Below are 19,663 nucleotides of genomic sequence, written 5' to 3' on the forward strand. Positions count from 1 at the left end.
ATGAAAGACAGAGGGATGAAAGAGTAAGGAAAAGATGGAAAGAGAGGAAGGGAAGGTGTGAGAAGAAAGATGCAAGGGGAAGGTGGAAAAGACACTGGGAAATGAATAAGGAAATCAAGTGAGAGGAGGTAAAAGCAAGGATAGACTCAAATATTGTTTTAAAAATATAAAAATTTATACATTTCATTGTATATTTCCAGAAAAAAAGAAACCTCAAAAGGCAAGCGGAAGTCTGGTAAGGGTGAGGGATCTCAGGATTGATTACAGATTGTGAAAAACAGTTTAGGGCGGACTATGGGCCAGGGTGGCTGTGTAATGTGTAGAAATGGAGGTTGCAAGCACTTCCATGCCCCCAGTCTGAGCACGGTACATAAAACAATTTTGCTGTGTGCCCTGATCAAGTACCTTGCAAGTATATTCATTTGTCTAAAATATCTTGAATTGATACGCACCTTTTCTTTTCTGGGCATGGCTCGCTTTTCTTGTTTTTTGCCAACGATGAACCCTCCTGCTCCCACGGTAATTTTTCCTGTCTTTTCATTTCCTTTTGTCTGTCTTCCTCTTGAGAGTTGCTCAGTTCCACCAAGTTCTACAAAACAAAAAACAAAAAACACAAAGTGAACCCAACTTCACCTGAACCCAACTTCAGAACATGTATGAGAACAATACAGCCTATCCGTATGCTTATGTAAGAACATAAGAATGACCATACTGGGTCCAATGAAAGGTCCACCCAGTCTAGTACTCCATCTTGCAACAGTGGCAAATGCCAGATGCACCAGAGGGAGTGAACAGAACAGGCGATCATCACATGATCCCTCTATAGTCATCCATTTCCAGCCTCTGACGAAAAGAGCCTAGAAGCACCATTCCTACCCGTCTTGGTTAATAGGCATTGATGAACCTATCCTCCATGAATGTATCTAGTTCTTTTTTGAATACTGTTGAAGTTCTGATCTTTACAACATCTTCTGGCAAGGAGTTCCCCAGATTGTGCACTGCATAAAGAAAAACTTCCTTTGGTTTGTTTTAAACCTGCTACCTATTAATTTCATTTGGTGACCCCTAGTTCTTATATTATGGGAACAAGTAAACAGTATTTCCTTATTCACTTTTTCCACATCAGTCATGATTTTAAAGATCTCTATCCTATCCGTCCCCTTAGTCTCCTCTTTTCTCAGCTGAAAAGTCCCAGTCTTTTTAATCTGTCTTCATATGGGACCCATTCCAAACCCCTAATAATTTTTGTTGCCCTTTTCTGAACCTTTTCCAATGCCAAGATATCTTTTTGAGATGAGGTGACCATATCTGTATGCAATATTTAACATATGGTCGTACCATGGATTTATAGAGGCAATAAAATATTCTCTGTCTTATTCTCTATCCCTTTTAAAATGATTCCTAACATTCTGTTTGCTTTTTTGAATGCCGCTGCACAAGAGGATGTTTTCAGAGAACTATCCACAATGACTCCAAGATCTCTCTCGAGATTATTTTACGTTTATCAACATTACATTTCATTTGCCATTGTGTTACCTAATCACTTAGTTTGGTGAGATCTTTTTAAAGCTCTTCACACTCTACTTAAGTCTTAACCAGCTTGAGCAATTTAGTATCATCTTCAAATTTTGCCACTTTACTGTTTACCCCTTTCTCCAGTTCATTTATAAGTAAAATGAATAGGATTGTCCCCAGGACAGACCCTTGGGGGACACCACTAGTTAGCTCTCTCTATTCTGAAAACTTAGGGTGTATCCAGACTACAGGGTTTTGGAGACAAAAGTGGACTTTTGTCGACAAAACTATACCTGCATCTACACTGCCGCTGAGTTCTGTCAACATAACGTCGACAGAACTCAGTAGTTCTGTCGATGGCTGTAAACCTCATTCTATGAGGAATAACACCTTTTGTCAACAGAGTTCTGTTTACAGAAGGTGTTATTGCATCTACACTGTCCTTTGCGGCTACACTGTCATGTCGACAAAGTGGCTTGCTTTGTCGACAGACCTGGATGTAGTCTAGACGCTCTTTGTCAAAAGAAGCTTTGTCAACAGTATCTGTTGACAAAACTTCTGTCGACAAAAGCCTGTAGTCTAGATGTACCCTTAGGCTGCATCTAGACTGGCAAGTTTTTCCGCAAAAGCAAGTGCTTTTGCGGAAAAACTTGCCAGCTGTCTACACTGGCCACCTGAATTTCCGCAAGAACACTGACTTCCTACTGTCTGAAATCAGTGCTCTTGCGGAAATGCTATGCTGCTTTTGCGCATGAGGGCCAGTGTAGACAACATGGTATTGTTTTGCGTAAAAAAAGTCCCGATTGCGAAAATGGCGATCGGGCTTTCTTGCGCAAAACCGCATCTAGATTGGCACGGACGCTTTTCCGGAAAAAGTGCTTTTGCAGAAAAGTGTCCGTGCCAATCTAGATGCTCTTTTCCGCAAATGATTTAACGAAAAACTTTTCCGTTAAAAGCATTTGCGGAAAATCATGCCAGTTTAGACGTAGCCCATCTGTTTACCCCTATCCTTTGTTTCCTGTCTTTTAACCAGTTATCAATCCATGAAAGAACCTTCCTTCTTATCACAACAGCTAACTTTACTTAAGAGCCTGTGGTGAGGGACCTTGTCAAAGGCTTTCTGGAAATCTAAGTACGCTATATTTACTGGATCTCCCTGTCCACATGTTTATTGACCCCCTCAAAGAACTCTAGTAGATTAGCCAGGCATAATTTCTCTTTACAGAAACCATGTTGACTTTCCCCCAACAAATTATGTTCATCTGTGTGTCTGACAATTCTATTCTTTACTATAGTTTCAATTAATTTGCCCGGTACTAACATTAGACTTACTGGTCCATAATTTCCAGGAACACCTCTAGAACCTTTTTAAATATTGGCGTCACATTAGCTATTTTCCAGTCATGAGGTACAGAATCTGATTTAAAGGATAGGTTACAAACCACAGTTAATAGTTCTGCAATTGCACTCTTGGGTGAATGCTCTCTAGTCCCAGTGACTTGTTACTGTTAAGTTTATCAATCTGTTCCAAAACCTCCTCTAATGACACCTCAATCTGGGACAATTCCTCAGATCTGTCACCTAAATAGAATGACTCAGATTTGGGAATTTCCCCAACATCCTCAGCCATGAAGACCAGAGCAAAGAATTCATTTAGTTTCTCTACAATGACTATTCTCTTGGAGTGCTCTTTTAGCATCTCAATCATCCAGGGGTCCCTCTAGTTGTTTAGCAGGTTTCCTGCTTCTGATGTACAGTGTACTGTATTCGTTACACATAAAGGAAATGCCTTCAAGGAGAAAATGTTACAAAAAATGAAAGTTATTTGACCTTACTGACACTGATCTTGGATTTGATTGGTGTAGTGTGTAGAAAAATTAACATGATTATAGTGAACTTGAAACAAGGAAGGGCATTTCCTCTCTGGGTCAACATAGAGTCATAGAAGCCATTACAGAAGACCGTGATTACAGATAGATAATGCAACATTCAAAGCATAATTACAAAATGTATCAGTCTTCAAAGTTTAGCTTTAGAAACAAAGCTGATTAATACAGGCTCACGATGAGGTGTTGAGAACTCCCATGGGAAACAAAATGACTATATATTTACATTGCCCATTGCCTGAGAAATACAATTATTGATTAGAATCTGATTGTCAGTTCTGAAATACACTAATAAATTAAAGGTACTGTCTAGCAGAGAGCTTTCAGGATGACAAATGTTCATCTCCTTCTCCATTAGAATGAGAAGAGAAGACGCCAAGCTGTGGCTTTGACTGAGAGTTTACTAGTAAAAGCTAAACCTTTCTAGTCTCCTAGAAGGCAAAACACACCTATTCTTGATAGCTGTCATGTACTAGGGATGTGCTTCTCACCCCTAGTATGGCCTCCCTGTGCTATGCAAAAAGGGTTAGAACCACATAAGGGAATCATAAAAACCCTGTAACCAGCCATGGGAGGATTCCCTAGCACAGATACTGTGGTAGGTAGGCATAAGACTGCCTTTTGAAGACCACTTCAAGTCCCAGTGTAAGGGATGTGCTGGGTAGGTCCACAGCTGACAGTACTGCGGAAAATCTATGCAGCCTAGGGAAGCTGTCAGAACCTGGTCAGGCCTCCAGCATGGTCTTCACTGCCAAAACTGGTGTTTTTTCAGCAGGATTGCAAATTTAAGTTAGCTATCTAGCTGTAAAATCCTAGTGGAGACAAGCCATTACTTTTTACCCCAAAGTAGCTAGCTCAGGTCAAAGCCACGTGTGGTCATTAAAGTGTCGATCTTGATAACCTCCAATGAGGTAGAAATTAGTTGTTCCTTGTCTCTATTAGAATTTTTCAGCAAGCTATTCTACAGTACCACACCCTGCTTTGGGCAATGGAGACCATGGCCTGGTTGAATGTGTCAGACTAGCCTTTTGTGAAACACATTCGCCAGTGGGGCACTGGGTGCATCAGGAGCCATGGAAGGATCAGACCCTGAACTTTCCTATGTTATTTCCATCTTGCTTTAGACATAAGAGGTCCCATATTCAAAAGGCAAATTTTAGATTATGTAGGACTTCATATGATCATCAAAGTAGGGTGAAACACAGGGGTGACATCTGCCTGCACCAGCTGAAGCAGAGTGGTAGCAATGAGGGCAGCTATGCTCACTGAAGACAGGGGAGGAAGAGGAACACTATCTGCTTTTAATGGGGAGTTGTGCAACTCCCGGCCACTTTTACTTTAACTCTGTTCTTGTCTAATGTGAGATGGTGGTAACTTGCTTTGGGGTTGGGCTCTTTATTTATAATACATTTTATTTAAGCACTGCATAGTTCTCAGAGGCATAACTGGGCTTTTTCATCAGTTAAAAAATGAACTACGCGAATTGAGAAGTGCTCTTAAAAGTAAGACGGGGGGTTCACAAAAACTGCCTTTCATGCCATCCGTAGACTCTGTTGATCATTAGGGCATGATCTAACTTGACAATGAACATAGATTTGCCTTTACTGTCTTGTTTTCATTAACTCCTACTTTGCACTCAGACACTCACCACTGTCCCATTTCCTTCAGTGACAGAGGAAGAAGTGAAGAGGGGCTCAGCAGAGCTTGAAGAAACAGTGAATGGAACTAGAGTATCCTCAATTATCTTGCGTTCCTAAAGGAGAGGTGGGAACAGAAAGGAGGAAGAGGAGAGATTTAAACATGAGGCTTGCCAACGAACTCTGGATAAGATCTTCAGAAGCAAGAATATAAAGTTGGGCTTACAAATTCATATTTAGACACTTAGCTAAGTGGCCCGATCTTCAAAGTTGCTGAGCATGCAATGCAAAGTAACTGGACTCAATATCATATGGCAGGGTATTTTAATTGACAGTTATGTATTCTGTAAGAAATTTGTCCTTTTCTCAGTTTTGCTTTTGCTTCAAGACTCAAGTCATTTTCATTACCTATCTCTGAATGCTTCGTACTCACACTGTATCTTTTTTTGTGATGGGCTAACCAGAATGGGACACTATTCCCAGTGAGGATGTATTACTATTTTATTTAATGGCTTTGTAATATTTTTCAGTATTATCCTCTATCCCATTCTTCAAACAGAACAGAGTTATTATTATAGAATTAGCTGAAGTTACTCCTTCCAATGTTCATTTCTTTAATTTTGACAACACTGAATTGTATATGCCATTGCACTACCTACATACGTAGCTTTGCTAGGTCTCCAAAAGCAAGAGTATAAAATTTGGTAGGACTTCATCAAAATTTTCTCTAGTCAACTTCACTACAAACCCCATTATATTATGAATGCCACTGTCTTACAGGTGAAGTTGTGGGTCTAGTCATGGCCGAGTGAAGTCACGACTGCTGCTAATCAAGCATATGTACGTATTTATTGATGTGCACACTCATATTGGGAATGCCTGATTAATGTCACCTAAACCCTTCTGACACCTCTTTCCTATGTCACTGCATCTGTAGCATAGACAGATTTCCTAAAGTAAGATTTTCTAAGTAATTTTATGTGGCTGGCCAGTGTGATGGTGGGTGCATAAGAAGTGCAGAGAGTTCAGAAAGATGTTTTACCTCTCCTCGAGGTCATCAATATGCCATTTACTACTCAAGATCTGCTTAGTCCATGTTAATCTGCCTAACTACAGTACATAAAAGTATGATTAAAAACAAACAATGAACATGACAACAACTCAAGAGATCCAAACATTTTCCAAGCTAACTGCACCACTGAAGCAGGACAAAGGGATGACCTGAGCATAGGACAAAACAAGGGCATGAAAATAAAAACTAGTTAAAGTAACAGTCCATTGCCAAGATGTAAACCTTCTCACATAAAGGATCTTTGAACTGGTTGGTCTGCAAATGACAGTCCCACTATTAAAATACTTAAAAAATGCATAGAAGCAAAATACCCCTGCACTAGAACTACAAGATCTCCTCTTAAACGTGCTTCTTTTGAATGTTATACCTCCTCATAGTATCTACGCTCCTCCTCTTCAACTTCTTTCTGTGCTTTTTCCCATTCTTCTTTCAGCTTGTCCTGCTCCTTTTGGTACCTCTCCTGTACAGAATTTTAGCACAATCTAGTCAATAGGAAACTTAGTAGGGATTCTTTTTATCAGTTTACGTGCAATGATTACAAGGCAATACTTATGTTCTGCAATATCTGCTATGTATCAGGAAATTAGACCCACTAGAAACTGGCTCATCAAAAAACAGGCATGCAATGTAAATACAAGAACACGAACAAACTTCTCTTTGCTCTCCCCTCCACAATGTCCCCAGGGAAGTTTTATATTGTTTAGTACTTTTAGCTTATTGCAAAACACCAGAAACACTTAAAAGTGCTATATCAAGTTTGGCTAGTTAGGAGCTTTCAAATGCTAGATGCTGTTCAAAATGAAACTTATCTGAAGCATTTAAAAACAATCATAGCTTAGGAAGATATGAAGAGTTCAGAAAAAGCTATCAAAACATTCCAATATATTTAAAGCATGGATTTTGCATTAATCATTGGGTCTAAAATAGCTTCTGAATTTAACCAGGCTTTGCAAATATTAGCTTTGGCACTAATCTAATAAAGATAAGCTGCTGCTAGTACAATTTAATGAAAGATGAAAAACCATGTAGGTTCATAAGATAAATAGACATTGTATAAAGGTCTGAAGTGGATAAGATGATGATTAGCTGAGTAGTTGGTTTTCTTCCTGGATGGGATTATTTCTTGAATCTCCCCAGCCTTGCATGTGTCCTGAATCAAAAGAGAATCTCATAAAGAGCTCTTTAAAATGCTGTGGTGTCAAAACTCTTTTCATTCTATTGGAACAGCCATTTCCTCTGCACTTTGGTTACAACCTTCTTCCTCCAAAATACTGTGCAAAACAAAGGTTAAAAATACTGAGAACATAAAACCCTGACCCAGAAGAAATTTGTTTATTATAAATGTTGTTACCAGGTAAATGTGAAATCGACTCCACCTAATCTGATGAACATTTAATTTTGGAATGGAGTAAACAACAAATAGAAATAAAAATGTATGAGGTATAAAGATACTAAGCTCAAGAAGGAAATGCTGGTCAAAAGTAATCAGTTTTAAATATGTAAACCTGTATTTTCATTACCATCCATCCCAATCTTCTTCCTTGCTAGGGAAAAGGAGAAACAAGACCTCCCTGGAGCCTATCAAGATTGTTCTCTTGGTTCATTATTGAGTGACATGAGGAAGTTTCAATTTCTTTCTTTGCAGATGGGCTGCGTCTAGATTGGCATGATTTTCCGGAAATGCTTTTAACGGAAAAGTTTTCCATTAAAAGCATTTTCGGAACAGAGCGTCCAGATTGGCACGGACGCTTTTCCGGAAAAAAGCCCTGATGGCCATTTTCGCGATTGGGGCTTTTTTGCGGAAAACAAATCTGAGCTGTCTACACTGGCCCTTTTGCGCAAAAGCTTTGTGCAAAAGGACTTTTGCCTGAACGGGAGCAGCATAGTATTTCCGCAAGAAGCACTGATGTCTTACAGTAGGAAGTCAGTGCTTTTACGGAAATTCAAGTGGCCAGTGTAGACAGCTGGCAAGTTTTTCTGGAAAAGCCGCTGATTTTCCGGAAAAACTGGCCAGTCGAGACACAGCCATGGAGAATAGTGTGCCACTATGATTTGCTCGTCTAGGACAGGAAATTTCCTCCCCCCCCCCCCCAAAAAAAAACCCCCAACCCCTCTCATATTGCTTATTATACTACTCAGCTGTACAGAGAAAGTTTCTAGAAGCCACTTTATAATGAAGTTTAGCTTGGTCTTAAATTAGCCAACTGCAAACAACAATCTTCATAATCTAACAGAGTACTTGTTTGTAAGCAATGTTCCCATATGAATGAAGTTCAGGATGAAAAAAGTAATACAGTCTTCAAGAAAAACAATAAATAATCACATAGCTTATGTTTTGTGCGCTTTAAGTATAGACCCAAGATGCAATGTGTATTTGGTAGCTATTCTTGAACCTGTGAACTACTCTTCTGGTTAAAAACAAGACAGAAATGGAAGTCTCATCTGATGCAAAAATAAAACAAAACCAAGAATACCCATCAAAACAAACCATTTCTATCACCATCAAAACAAACAAACCCTCAGTCTTCCCCCACAATTTCTGGAAAAGTTTTGGAGAGATTCTACATGAGACATAAGATAACATAAGAATGGCAATAGTGGGTCAGACCAAAAGTCCATCTAGCCCAGTATCCTGTCTGCCGACAATGGCCAATACCAAATGTCCCAGAGCAATGAATCACACAGATAATCCTCACAAGATTCCTCACATGATCCCCTCTTCACCTACCTCCAGAGAAACAGAGGCTAGGGATACCATCCCTATCCATCCCAGCTAATACCCTTTTATTTGTTTTAAACCTGCTGCCTATTAATTTCATTTTGTGACCCCTAGTTCTTATATTGTGGGAATAAGTAAATAACTTTTCCTTATTCACTTTTTCCATACCAGTCCTGATTGTATAGACCTCTATCATATCCCCCTCCTTAGTCTCCTCTTTTCTAAACTGAAAAGTCCAAGTCTTTTTAATCTGTCTTCATAGGGGACCCGTTCTGAACCCTTAATCATTTTTGTTGCCCTTTTCGGAACCTTTTCCAATGCCAATATATTTTTTGAGATGAGGCGACCAAACCTGTACACAGTATCAAGATGTGGGCATACCATGGTTTTATATAGAGGCAATAAGATATTCTGGGTCTTATTCTCTATCCTTTTTTAAATTATTCCTAACATTCTATTTGCTTTTTTGACTGCAGCTGCACACTGAGTGGATATTTTCAGAGAACTATCCACAGTGACTCCAAGATCTCTCTCTTGAGCAGTTGTAGCCAAATTAGTCTCCATCATATTGTATATATAGTTGGGATTATTTTTTACAATGTGCATTACTTCACATTTATTAAGATTACATTTCATTTGCCATTTTATTGTCCAATCACTTAGTTCTAGCACTTTGTTCTTAATGAGCTGGTCTTCTGGAAAACCAAGTTTGGTGCTAAAGAGGAAGTGGTATTCAGTGTTCTCATCCCCATCCAAGATATATTTCTATTTTCTTTTATCAGCTTACTACCCAAGTATGGTGGTTCAGGGCACAGATAACTTACAACAGAAGTTAGAAAAGGGTGGAACTGGTGAAAGCTGTATGCTGATTAGGAAAAGTCCCTATACATGGAACTGATTTACAAGTTCACATATTGTAGATAACTCTAGTTGACATAAGCAAAACATAGCACTGAGAACTAAACCCATAAAGAAGTTACGACCTTTGCCATTATAGATGTGGATAACCATTCTTCAACTCACATTAAGTCATAAACTGTTTTGCAGTATTTTACTTTTGTATTTTTAAAAACAGCACATCTCTGAAAACAAATCCAATACTGAAAAATAGCATGTTATTGAAGTAAGCTAAAGAAAAGCAAATAATTGAAATATATTTTCATGTATCTTATGTTTTTCTTAAGTATATCTTTATAAAAGTCTATTATTTAAAAGTATGAGGCATGATAGGGTATTTCACAAAACAAAAAAAATCACTATTTTTAATCGATACATTTAACGTCTCCTCCTTTAATAAAATTAACTTACTTTTCACATGCTTGACAAAACAATGTTTTACAAGCACTTACCACAAATTACAGGCAATCCCCGGGTTACGTACAAGATAGGGACTGTAGGTTTGTTCTTAAGCTGAATTTGTATGTAAGTCGGAACTGGTACATATTGTAGGGGAAACTCTAGCCAAACATTTCTCCAGAGCTCAGTTTTATTCTCCCACACCTCACTTCCCTCAATCCTTTATTCTCAAGCTGAGGTGTCTGCTGAGAAAAGCCACTCCGTGTCTCCCTGGTCTGCTGGGGGGGGAGAGGGCACTAGCTTCGCGTCTCCCTGGTCTGCTGGGGGGAAGCAGCTAGTGCGGGGTTGCCTCACCCCGTTTGTAAGTAGGGATCCGATGTAAGTCGGATCCATGTAACCCAGGGACTGCCTGTAATTAAATTATTCACTTTTTTCCTTAGTTAGTATTTCTAATTCCCCTCCAAAAAACGAGACAATTAAAAATCACTGTAAATTCTTTATAGACATAAATTAGACAGAAAGATTTTTCAACAATAAATCTAAATATTGTTTACAGTTTAACCAATTAAATTCTCTGGTGTGTTCAGCATTATCTTCAACCAAATGTATGGTTTATTTGATTAATATAAAATGTTTAGTTTTGAAACTAAAATTTAAACAGTCAAAAGTGAACTATACTGCTCAAAGTCTGACAAGAGTGACAATTCTACTGAAAAACAACTAAACAATTGTGGGAAGAAATTTAGTAGCACAAGTACCTGAAGCAAGCGTTCCTGTTCATGCTGCCATCTTTCCTGTCGCTTTCGTTCCTCTTCTGGATCCCAGGACCAAAAACTGAAACGCTTAAATAAATTGAACGAGGTTACTAGGATCTAGCAATATAAATCATCAGACAATGCTAAAAAGCTACACAATGTAATCACATAAGCTATTCTTCCACAGTGAAGATGTTAAACCAGAAGTGGAAATCAGATTTATAATTGCTTCAATTTATAGTACTTCTCATGGTTACCTAACACTATCCCTAGCTTCATCATCAATTGGAAATGGTTTTATTTTGCAATATATCCAAGTTAGAGAAAAATAGTTTGGTTTGCAAATAAGAACTAGGAAAACATCAGGTAGATGTTGGGAAGACATTCCAAGAAGATTTGATTTACAGACATAAATATACAAATTTAGTTGAGAAAAATAAACAAGTGTTTGTTTTCCCTGAAAATAATCCCCTTACACCACAGGCATAAAAATAAATTATCACAGTAGAACAATGTTCACACTTTTCAGATCTTGGACACAATATCCAAACTCAAGTCTTGACTTAAGATATTATTAATATTGAAATAACATCCATGGGTCTCAGTCAGATCAGAGATCCACTATGTGATGTGTTACATTTTTTCTTTAGAAATGGAAGCCTCTACATATTTTAGATCACTCTACGTTATGAGTCGTATGCATTCTCAAAAAAAAGTCTTTTCAAATGAGCAGTACGTGGAATACAGAATGCACTGTGTTCTAATATATTGTGGGTTTCCTTGAGGGATAATGGATTTTGATCTGTTGATAATTTCTCGTATGTAATAATGACTTTGAATGTAATCAGAAGGAACATATAAACAGTCACAGAGCCCTAAAGCTAATGGGACTATTCATTCTCAAAGTTAAGCAAGTATGTACAATCTGGCCAAATGGAATCCACACAGCATACTACTGCATTTCTCCTGGTTAAGAGGAAAATTCTACTCTCAGTGTAGACATGTGCAACTTCACTGATGCTGATGGGATTGTACAGGTGTAACTGAGAAAAGAATGCAGCCCCATATTTGTTTACAAGTGTATGAAGTGTTTTGGATCATATTTCTTTTCTTTTGGTTAAAAGAGTTGAGTTTTCTCTATCCTGTTCAGTCTAGTTTGAAACAGTTTGCAAAAGAATCATGCAAATCTCTACATTATACACACTAATATTTTGCTATTAAGAATAGTGTAAAGAAATTACTTACATTTGACTGGTCACTATTATCAGAATCTGCTACAAGAAAATAACAAAAATTAAGATGATCAAATATGCTTTATTTTAACTTGAAATAAAAAAAAACCCTAGCCACAGCTACATGAAGGGGAAGCTAACAATTCAACTTTTTAACTTTATAATTGCCCCACAACCAGCAGCAATGAAAAATCGTGATACCACAGATAAGAACAATAGATTGTACCCTCCACCACCAAAAGTATTTTTGATATGACTACGAAGAACATAACAACAATAGGTTCTAAGCTATCACTAGCTACTGACAACTACTTTTGGTCAGAGTCATTAGCAGTGTCTGAACAGAGTGTTATCGGATTTAATTTAACTTTCCCTTCACTATTCAATGTGGGGAAAGAAAAAAAAGCAGAGCAAGGGTAGGACATGTCAAGGGAATACACTATTCAAGTATCACTGTTACCAAGAGAGCCATTGCCATTTTCTATTAAGAGCCTTTGAACTAAACGGCTTAAAAACAGATGCAAAGTAAAAATGAATTTAAAAGCAAATGAGAATTATTTTGGTGTCTGAAACCAAAGCATTAAACCTGTACATAATCCAACAGCTCTTTGCCAACTGTGCAACAGGAATAGGCACTTTCTATGAAAGCAGACAGTGGAAATAAGTACCAGTGATCATCAGCTTTTGCCCCAGCACACATTTTAAACACACCTACTACTCTGTGCAGCGGGAAAGATGCAGTTACTCCCAGTGCATCATTTACCTGACTGTGAGAAAAACTGTGAGCGTCGCCAGGAGTTCCGAACCTTAAGCGGAACACTGGCACAGCTGGGTGACTCTAGAGTGGATGGCAGAACAGAAACAAAACAAGTAATATGACAATGTGAAAAAGCAAACTGATAACTAGGTAGAAGAAAACTCAGAGACAGAATGGATTTTTAAATTATTCATTAATCGCTTTAAAGGCTGGTTGACCAAAATTAGTTTGAGCGTAATTTTCCATGGGTTTTTATTAGGTGAAATGCTATTAGTATTTAATTTTTTTGGTGTGGAATACTTAATTAAAAAGACCCCTCACAGACTAGTGGGTAATTAAAGACATTTCCCTCCCAATCAGAATCTTATATTTTTAAAATCTCATAGGTAAAAACTCATGATGAGTTTATATCATAGCTGTTTAAGTTGTCTTGCATTGTTTGACTTTCTCAGCACCATCTATTCTATGTGGGCACTGGAGCACATGAAGCATTGCTAAAAATTAAAATATCTACATTCTGTTACTCAATGTATGGCTGTTCTCTTCTTTAGTTTAAACTAATGCTTAAGTTGCATTATTGGTGAAGCATTTCTCAACTTATAACCAATTCAATTTCGATTTCCACTCAGAGTTGTTTTTACTTTCCACAAATGCCATCTAGAGCAGTGGTCTCCAACCTTTTTAACCACAAGATCACTTTTTCAATTTAAGTACAATGTAAGATCTACCTCAAACCCAAATACCCTTGCCCCGCCTCCTTCCCGCCCCTTCTTTAACGCCCTGCCCTTGTTCCACCCTTCTCTGAGGCCTCACCCTGCTCACTCTATCCCCCTTTCTCTTTCACTTTCACCAAGCTGGGTTAGAGGGTTGGGGTGCAGGCTCTGGTCTTGGGCCAAGGAGTCTGGAGTGTGGGAGGGACTCCAGCCTTAGCCCAGCGTGGGGGACTGGGGTCCAGGAGGAGTTTCAGGGTGCAAGCTCTGGGAAAGAGTTTGGGTACAGGAGGACTCACATCTGAGGGAGGAGGTTGGGTGTAGGAGGAGGTTCAGGGTTGGGACAGGAGTTCAGGAAACAGGCTCTGGCTGGTCACCGTTTAACTGAGATGGCTTCCAAATGATGGAGCAGTGGGGTTAAGGCAGGCTTACTCTTGCCCTGGCTCTGCACCACTCCTGAAAGCAGCTGGCATGTACAGCAATGGATCCATGGCGCCATATGCTGCCCCTCTTCTACAGGCACTGAGCCCACAGCTTCTACTGGCCACGGTGCCTCGTTATTGATAAATGGGAGCTGCAGGAGTGGTGTCTGCAGGCAAGGACAGCATGTCCTGCTCTGCCTTTCTCTGGGGCTGCAGAGACATGCCAGCCATTTCCAGGAGCAGCAAATACCACAAGGATAATGACTCCTGTCACGAGAGGTTAGGCATTTTAGAACTCACTATCCAAAGAATTAAATGTAAGTGTAAGAGAGAAATGAAAATTATGAAATGCACAGATGAATAAAAAACCAAAAATAATCCACTTTGCAAGCAATAAAAGAAGTAACAACCCCCCACGTTTGTGTTGGAGTGGGAGATGTGAGTGAAGGATAGTGTGTGTTTGTGAGAATGACAGATACACACTCTGGCTACGTCTAGACTGGCATGATTTTCCGCAAATGCTTTTAGCGGAAAAGTTTTCTGTTAAAAGCATTTGTGGAAAAGAGCGTCTAGATTGGCACAGATGCTTTTCCGCAAAAGCACTTTTTTTGGAAAAGTGTCCGTGCCAATCTAGACGTGCTTTTTCGCAAAAAATCCCCGATCGCCATTTTCATGATTGGGGCTTTTTTGCGCAAAACAAACCTGAGTTTGTTTTGCGCAAAAGGACTTTTGCCCGAACGGGAGCAGCATAGTATTTCCGCAAGAAGCACTGATTTCAGACAGTAGGAAGTCAGTGTTCTTTCAGAAATTCAAGCAGCCAGTGTAGACAGCTGGTAAGTTTTTCTGCAAAAGCAGCTGATTTTGCGGAAAAACTTGCCAGTCTAGACGCAGCCACATGAAAGTGACAGAGATTTGCATTGCTAAGCTTCCTCCGTCCCCTTTTCACTGTGTGGAGAGAGATCCTGACATCAGTGCCCCCCTCTTCTCGCTCCCACACTCTGCACAGCAAAAGCAGGAGGCTCTGGGGAGCAGCTCCAAGGCAGAGGGCAGGAGTAGCATGACAGTAGGTTGCATGAGCAACGGAAGCACCAGTGCTTGATAGCTTCCTGGCCAAACCAGTCAAGATAACTTGTCAGAGGTTCCAAGTTCTACCATTAGATCCCGATTTACTAGTTGGTGACCACTGATCTAGAGCAATTTCATTCCTGAAAACAAGAGGAAGGGGGAGAAGTCTTTGCATTGCCAATAAACACTGACCCAAAAGTTTCAGGGGACACTAGAAAGTCAGACAATCCCTGGTGTTACTCTATAATTTCTGATTGCTATGTGTATTATATTGCATACACATATACATCTGCACATGCTAAAGAATAAGAAGTGTCATATCTTTGTAAAGAAGGGGAAAAGGATATTTTTTGTGATTTACAGCAACTTCAAATATTTGTAAGGTATATTGAAGTGTATGCAGGATATATGCATTGTTATTATTCACTTTACTAAGCACCACTCATGAGTATGAGGACAGAAATTAGCGCCAAACATTTTTATTACCAAAAGAAATCAAGTTTCAGATGTAGCCACATTAGACTGTTTCAGCAAAAAGCAACAAGGAATCCAGTGGCACCTTAAAGACTAATGAATTTATTATGACATAAGCTTTCATGAATTGCAACTCACTTCGTTAGATGCATGAAGTGAAAGAAAAAGAAACAGATAGTTGGGATACAGAGATGAACTAATTACATCAGAGCTAATTTACTCAGAGTGGATGTGGATAAGAAGGTGAGAATACTTAAAGTGGAAAATTATTTATTGTAATGAGAGCCATTTCCAGTTCCTATTCAGATCCACTCTGATGGTGTCAAATTTGCATATGAATTTCAGCCTAGCAGTTTCATGTTACAGCCTGTTTTTGAAAATTCTTTGCTTGAGGATGGCAACTTTCAAGTTGAACTGTGTCTCCAGATTTCTGGTTTGAGCTTTGAGATTTTGTTCTCACCCATGACTACTTCAGATTTGGGACAATTTATACCTTAAAGTTAGCATCACTCCACACAAGAGATCCACTTGCTGGATGCTACAGTGCAAGTAAGTGATGATCACAAACACTACCCTGTACCAGAAATTTACTAAACTCTATACTTACCTACATTCCTCCAGCTTTCATCCAGAACACATTACACAATCTATTGCCTACAGCCAAGTCCTAAGATACAACTGCATTTACTCCAATCTCTCAGAGAGAGGCAAACACCTATACGATCTCTATCAAGCATTCTTAAAACTACAGAACCCACCTGGGGAAGTGAAGAAACAAACTAACAAAACCAGGTGGGCACCCAGAAGTCACACACTACAGGACAGACCCAACAAAGAAAGCAACACAACTCCAGTGCCCATTAATTACAATCCTGTTAAAACCTCTTCAATACACCCTCATCAAGAGCCTACAACTTATCCCAGATGACTCTCCCTTGCTCTCACAGACCTTAAAAGATAGGCCAGGCCTTGCTTACAGTCAGCTCCCCAACTTAACTAAGCTATTGTCATCAACTTAGGAGAGCAGGATTAGTAAAATGTAACAACTCTTAAATACAATGTCAGAGGTATGCTAGATAGTGCCATTTTGATCTTACTGACTTGTACCACATATCTGTGGTTGTATTTAAAGTAGGTAGTGACAACAGTGCAACTATCACCACAGAGCTTCATTAACAGTACTAGATCAGAAGAAACTGTTTTGGTGGAAAATAATTATTTCCTTTTAAAAAGATGACATCGTATATAGTAACTGGAGTATTGGAATGTGTGGCCATGTGCATTCCACTCAAGGAGCACATGTGCTCCATGCACCTGGGACTGACAGTTTTTCGTTAGCTGTGTTTGTTGGTCTGCACCTATGTGCTTCTGCTCCTTGTACTCATGCTTCATGAGGGGTCACTGTCATGTCATAGCAAAGCAACCTAAATTTTTTTTTAGAAATTGTGTATTTCCTCTCATATACATTCAGGAAAAAGAGACAGAGTTAATGAGATTCCTGAAGGATTTTGCCCTCTGAAGGCAGAATGCCAAGGCTGGACCAACATCCAGAGTGTAACTTCTTTGGCAGCATGGGATTTTAGACTGATGACCCACTTCAGATGGAACTCCAAGATTTCTGGAATGCATTCACAATGTAACATCAAGATCAGCTGGACAACACCAGTGAATCACAACTATCTTGACAGCTGAGGAACAACTATAATCAGCGATGTTTTGTCTTGTTTGATCTCTCTCGAGATTTGAGAGAGGAGACACAGGAGTGGGTTTGCATACATCAGCAGTTCCAGTCACCATAACATAAATGCATCTCTTCTGACATTGTGGGCTCTGGCTGCTCAGGAGCAGAAGCTTGGACTTTTTTGGTTTCTTGAGATGTGAAGAGATCCCAGAAGGAGAATCTCCACTGTTAAAAGATACTCTCTTCCACCAAGCCATGTGGCTCCTGTTCGAGGAAGATTAAAACCATGAACCCCATCTCACCACCAAAGTTGCCATCAAGTGGGAAGCTGTATCTTCTGAGTCCACCACTCCCTTAGATGTACACAAATATTTTTTCTACATTCTTTTTGGATTAGGAATGCCAGTGTCTGGAGAACTGCAGACTATGTTGGCCAGTCCTAAAATGACCTCATTGATTGACAGTGCCACTTTATTAGGAGCCACGCTGTGAAGGACATCCAGTAAGTTTTGAGGAGATTCCTATACTTCTTCAAGAGCATATAGAGCATGGGTAGGGAACACATGGCCTGTGGGCTGAATCTGGCCTACTGCTTCATTTCATCCAGCCCACAGCAAGAAGGGTGATCAAGGAAGCTGTGTGTGTTGCCCTTATTCCCAGCACCAGCTCCATGCAGGGCCGGCTCGAGCCATTTTGGTGCCCCGGACTCCAGGCGCATTGCGCCGGCCCCGGGGCGCATGGCCCCACCTCTGGGCTCACAGCGCATGCGCAGGCCTTTCCCCCAGGACAAGCGGCCCCGCCTCCGGGCGCATGACGCATGCGCGGGCCCGCCCCTGGGGCGCTTGGGCAGATGCACGGTGCATGCGCTGCTGAGTCGGCCCGGCCTCTGCCAATGGCGCACAGCCCAGGGCGGGCTGCGCCTGGCCGTGCAGGGCCCTGCGGCTGCGGGGGAAAGGGTGCTGCTGGCTGGTGCTGTGGGGATTAACACAGCCCCCACCCCGGGCGGCCCCTGCAGCCCGCCGGGAGCCAGGTGCCCCCCCCATAGGTTGGCACCCAGGGCAGCTGCCCGGCTAGCCTACCTCTTAGTCCGGCCCTGGCTCCATGGCTTCCATTGACCAGGAATCCTGGCCAATGGGAGCTGCAGGAGCGGTGGTCCGTGGGTGCGGGTAATGTGCACCACACAGAACTGCCTGGCCCCTCTGCCTAGAGGCCAGACATGGAGTCCACTTTCAGGAGTAGTACGGAGTCAAGGCAGCCAAGGAGCCTGCCATATCCTCCTGCACCACTCACTAGGAGATGCCCAAGCTAAGCGCACCCAGCTGGAACCCACACTCTGAATTCCGTTCCACACCTCAGCCCCTTGTCCCAGGTTGTAACTAGGGATGTGAGATAGTGTAATTGAATAGTTGCGTAACTGCATGAAATTTTAGTGGCTACACGACTATTTGTTAGTCCCCAGAGGTAGGACCAGCAGCCAGTGCACTTCGACCCCATTTCTGGGGAGTCCCCTGTCATTCTGCACTGCTGCCTCTGACCCTCCCTTCTCTCCTACATCCCAGCCCCTATCCCAGCCGTGATCCCCTTCCCATCGTCTGAGCTCTCAATCCCAGCCCAGAGCACCCTCCTATACTGCTCATCCACAGCCCACCTCAAAGCCCTCATATCCCTGCACACTCCAGTCCCTTGTCCCAACCCAGTGCCCCCCTCAGTCCCAGCTCAGAGCTCTCTCCCACACTCATATCTGGCCCCACCTCAGAGCCCTTATTCCTAGCCAGAGTCCTCACACCCTCCTACATCCCAACTCCAATTTTGTGAACATGCATGGCGCTCTATAACCTGATGTGGCCATTGGGTCAAAAAGTTTGCCCACCTCTGGCCTATAATCACCAGGGCTCGACAAACTATAGAATCTACTCGCCCATGGCGAGTAGATTTCAGCCGTACGCTCTGTTTACTGGTGGCGTGCACCTGCGCAATGCAGCTCTTGTGCTTTCGCAGTGTGGGGCTGGCGAGCGGCTTTTGCCGCCATTTGTCAAGTCCTGATAATCACACAGTGCTACCACCTCATCTGGTGAAGATGATGATAATCCTGAAGAGACAAGTGGCTCTGTCAGGATCTTCCTCCTCAGAGTGTTCCTGATGGGGCTGAGGTTCTTCTCCATGCAAGGATGCCTGTCTCAAACTCCCATTCTGTCCATCTGCATTCCAGATGTCTCACACATGGATCCCAAGTCCCAAATAAGCGATCACAAGAGAAGGGTGCCATTGGCTTTGGGCCATACAGTCTCCCCTGTGGGAGCGAGAAGGTGCCCAAAAGATTTTTGAGTCTCCATCAGGGCTGAATTCTCATGTTTTGAAAGACTGAGGAAGCTCTCCCACTGATCCGCAATTCATCATTGTCTGAATTCATGTGGCTGATGGGTTACTCAAGAGCATGACCAA

General features: G+C 41.1%; 1 protein-coding gene across 15 annotated transcripts in view; it reads right to left on the minus strand.

Annotated features, from left to right (window-relative positions):
* Positions 1-19,663, minus strand: part of LIMCH1 (LIM and calponin homology domains 1) — a 282,053-nt gene that overhangs the window by 18,458 nt on the left and 243,932 nt on the right. For 14 of the 15 annotated variants that reach the window (XM_075930515.1, XM_075930519.1, XM_075930518.1 and 11 more), the window contains 5 exons: positions 12,126-12,154; positions 10,884-10,967; positions 6,478-6,570; positions 5,050-5,154; positions 453-589 (listed from right to left, as the gene is read on the minus strand). In XM_075930515.1, coding sequence (XP_075786630.1) covers positions 453-589; positions 5,050-5,154; positions 6,478-6,570; positions 10,884-10,967; positions 12,126-12,154 — 448 coding nt within the window. The remainder of the gene's footprint in view (positions 1-452; positions 590-5,049; positions 5,155-6,477; positions 6,571-10,883; positions 10,968-12,125; positions 12,155-19,663) is intronic. The other variant, XM_075930516.1, reaches the window with a different exon arrangement.

The sequence above is a fragment of the Pelodiscus sinensis genome, chromosome 5, assembly GCF_049634645.1.
Source record: "Pelodiscus sinensis isolate JC-2024 chromosome 5, ASM4963464v1, whole genome shotgun sequence".
In the NCBI taxonomy this organism is placed as follows: domain Eukaryota; kingdom Metazoa; phylum Chordata; order Testudines; family Trionychidae; genus Pelodiscus; species Pelodiscus sinensis.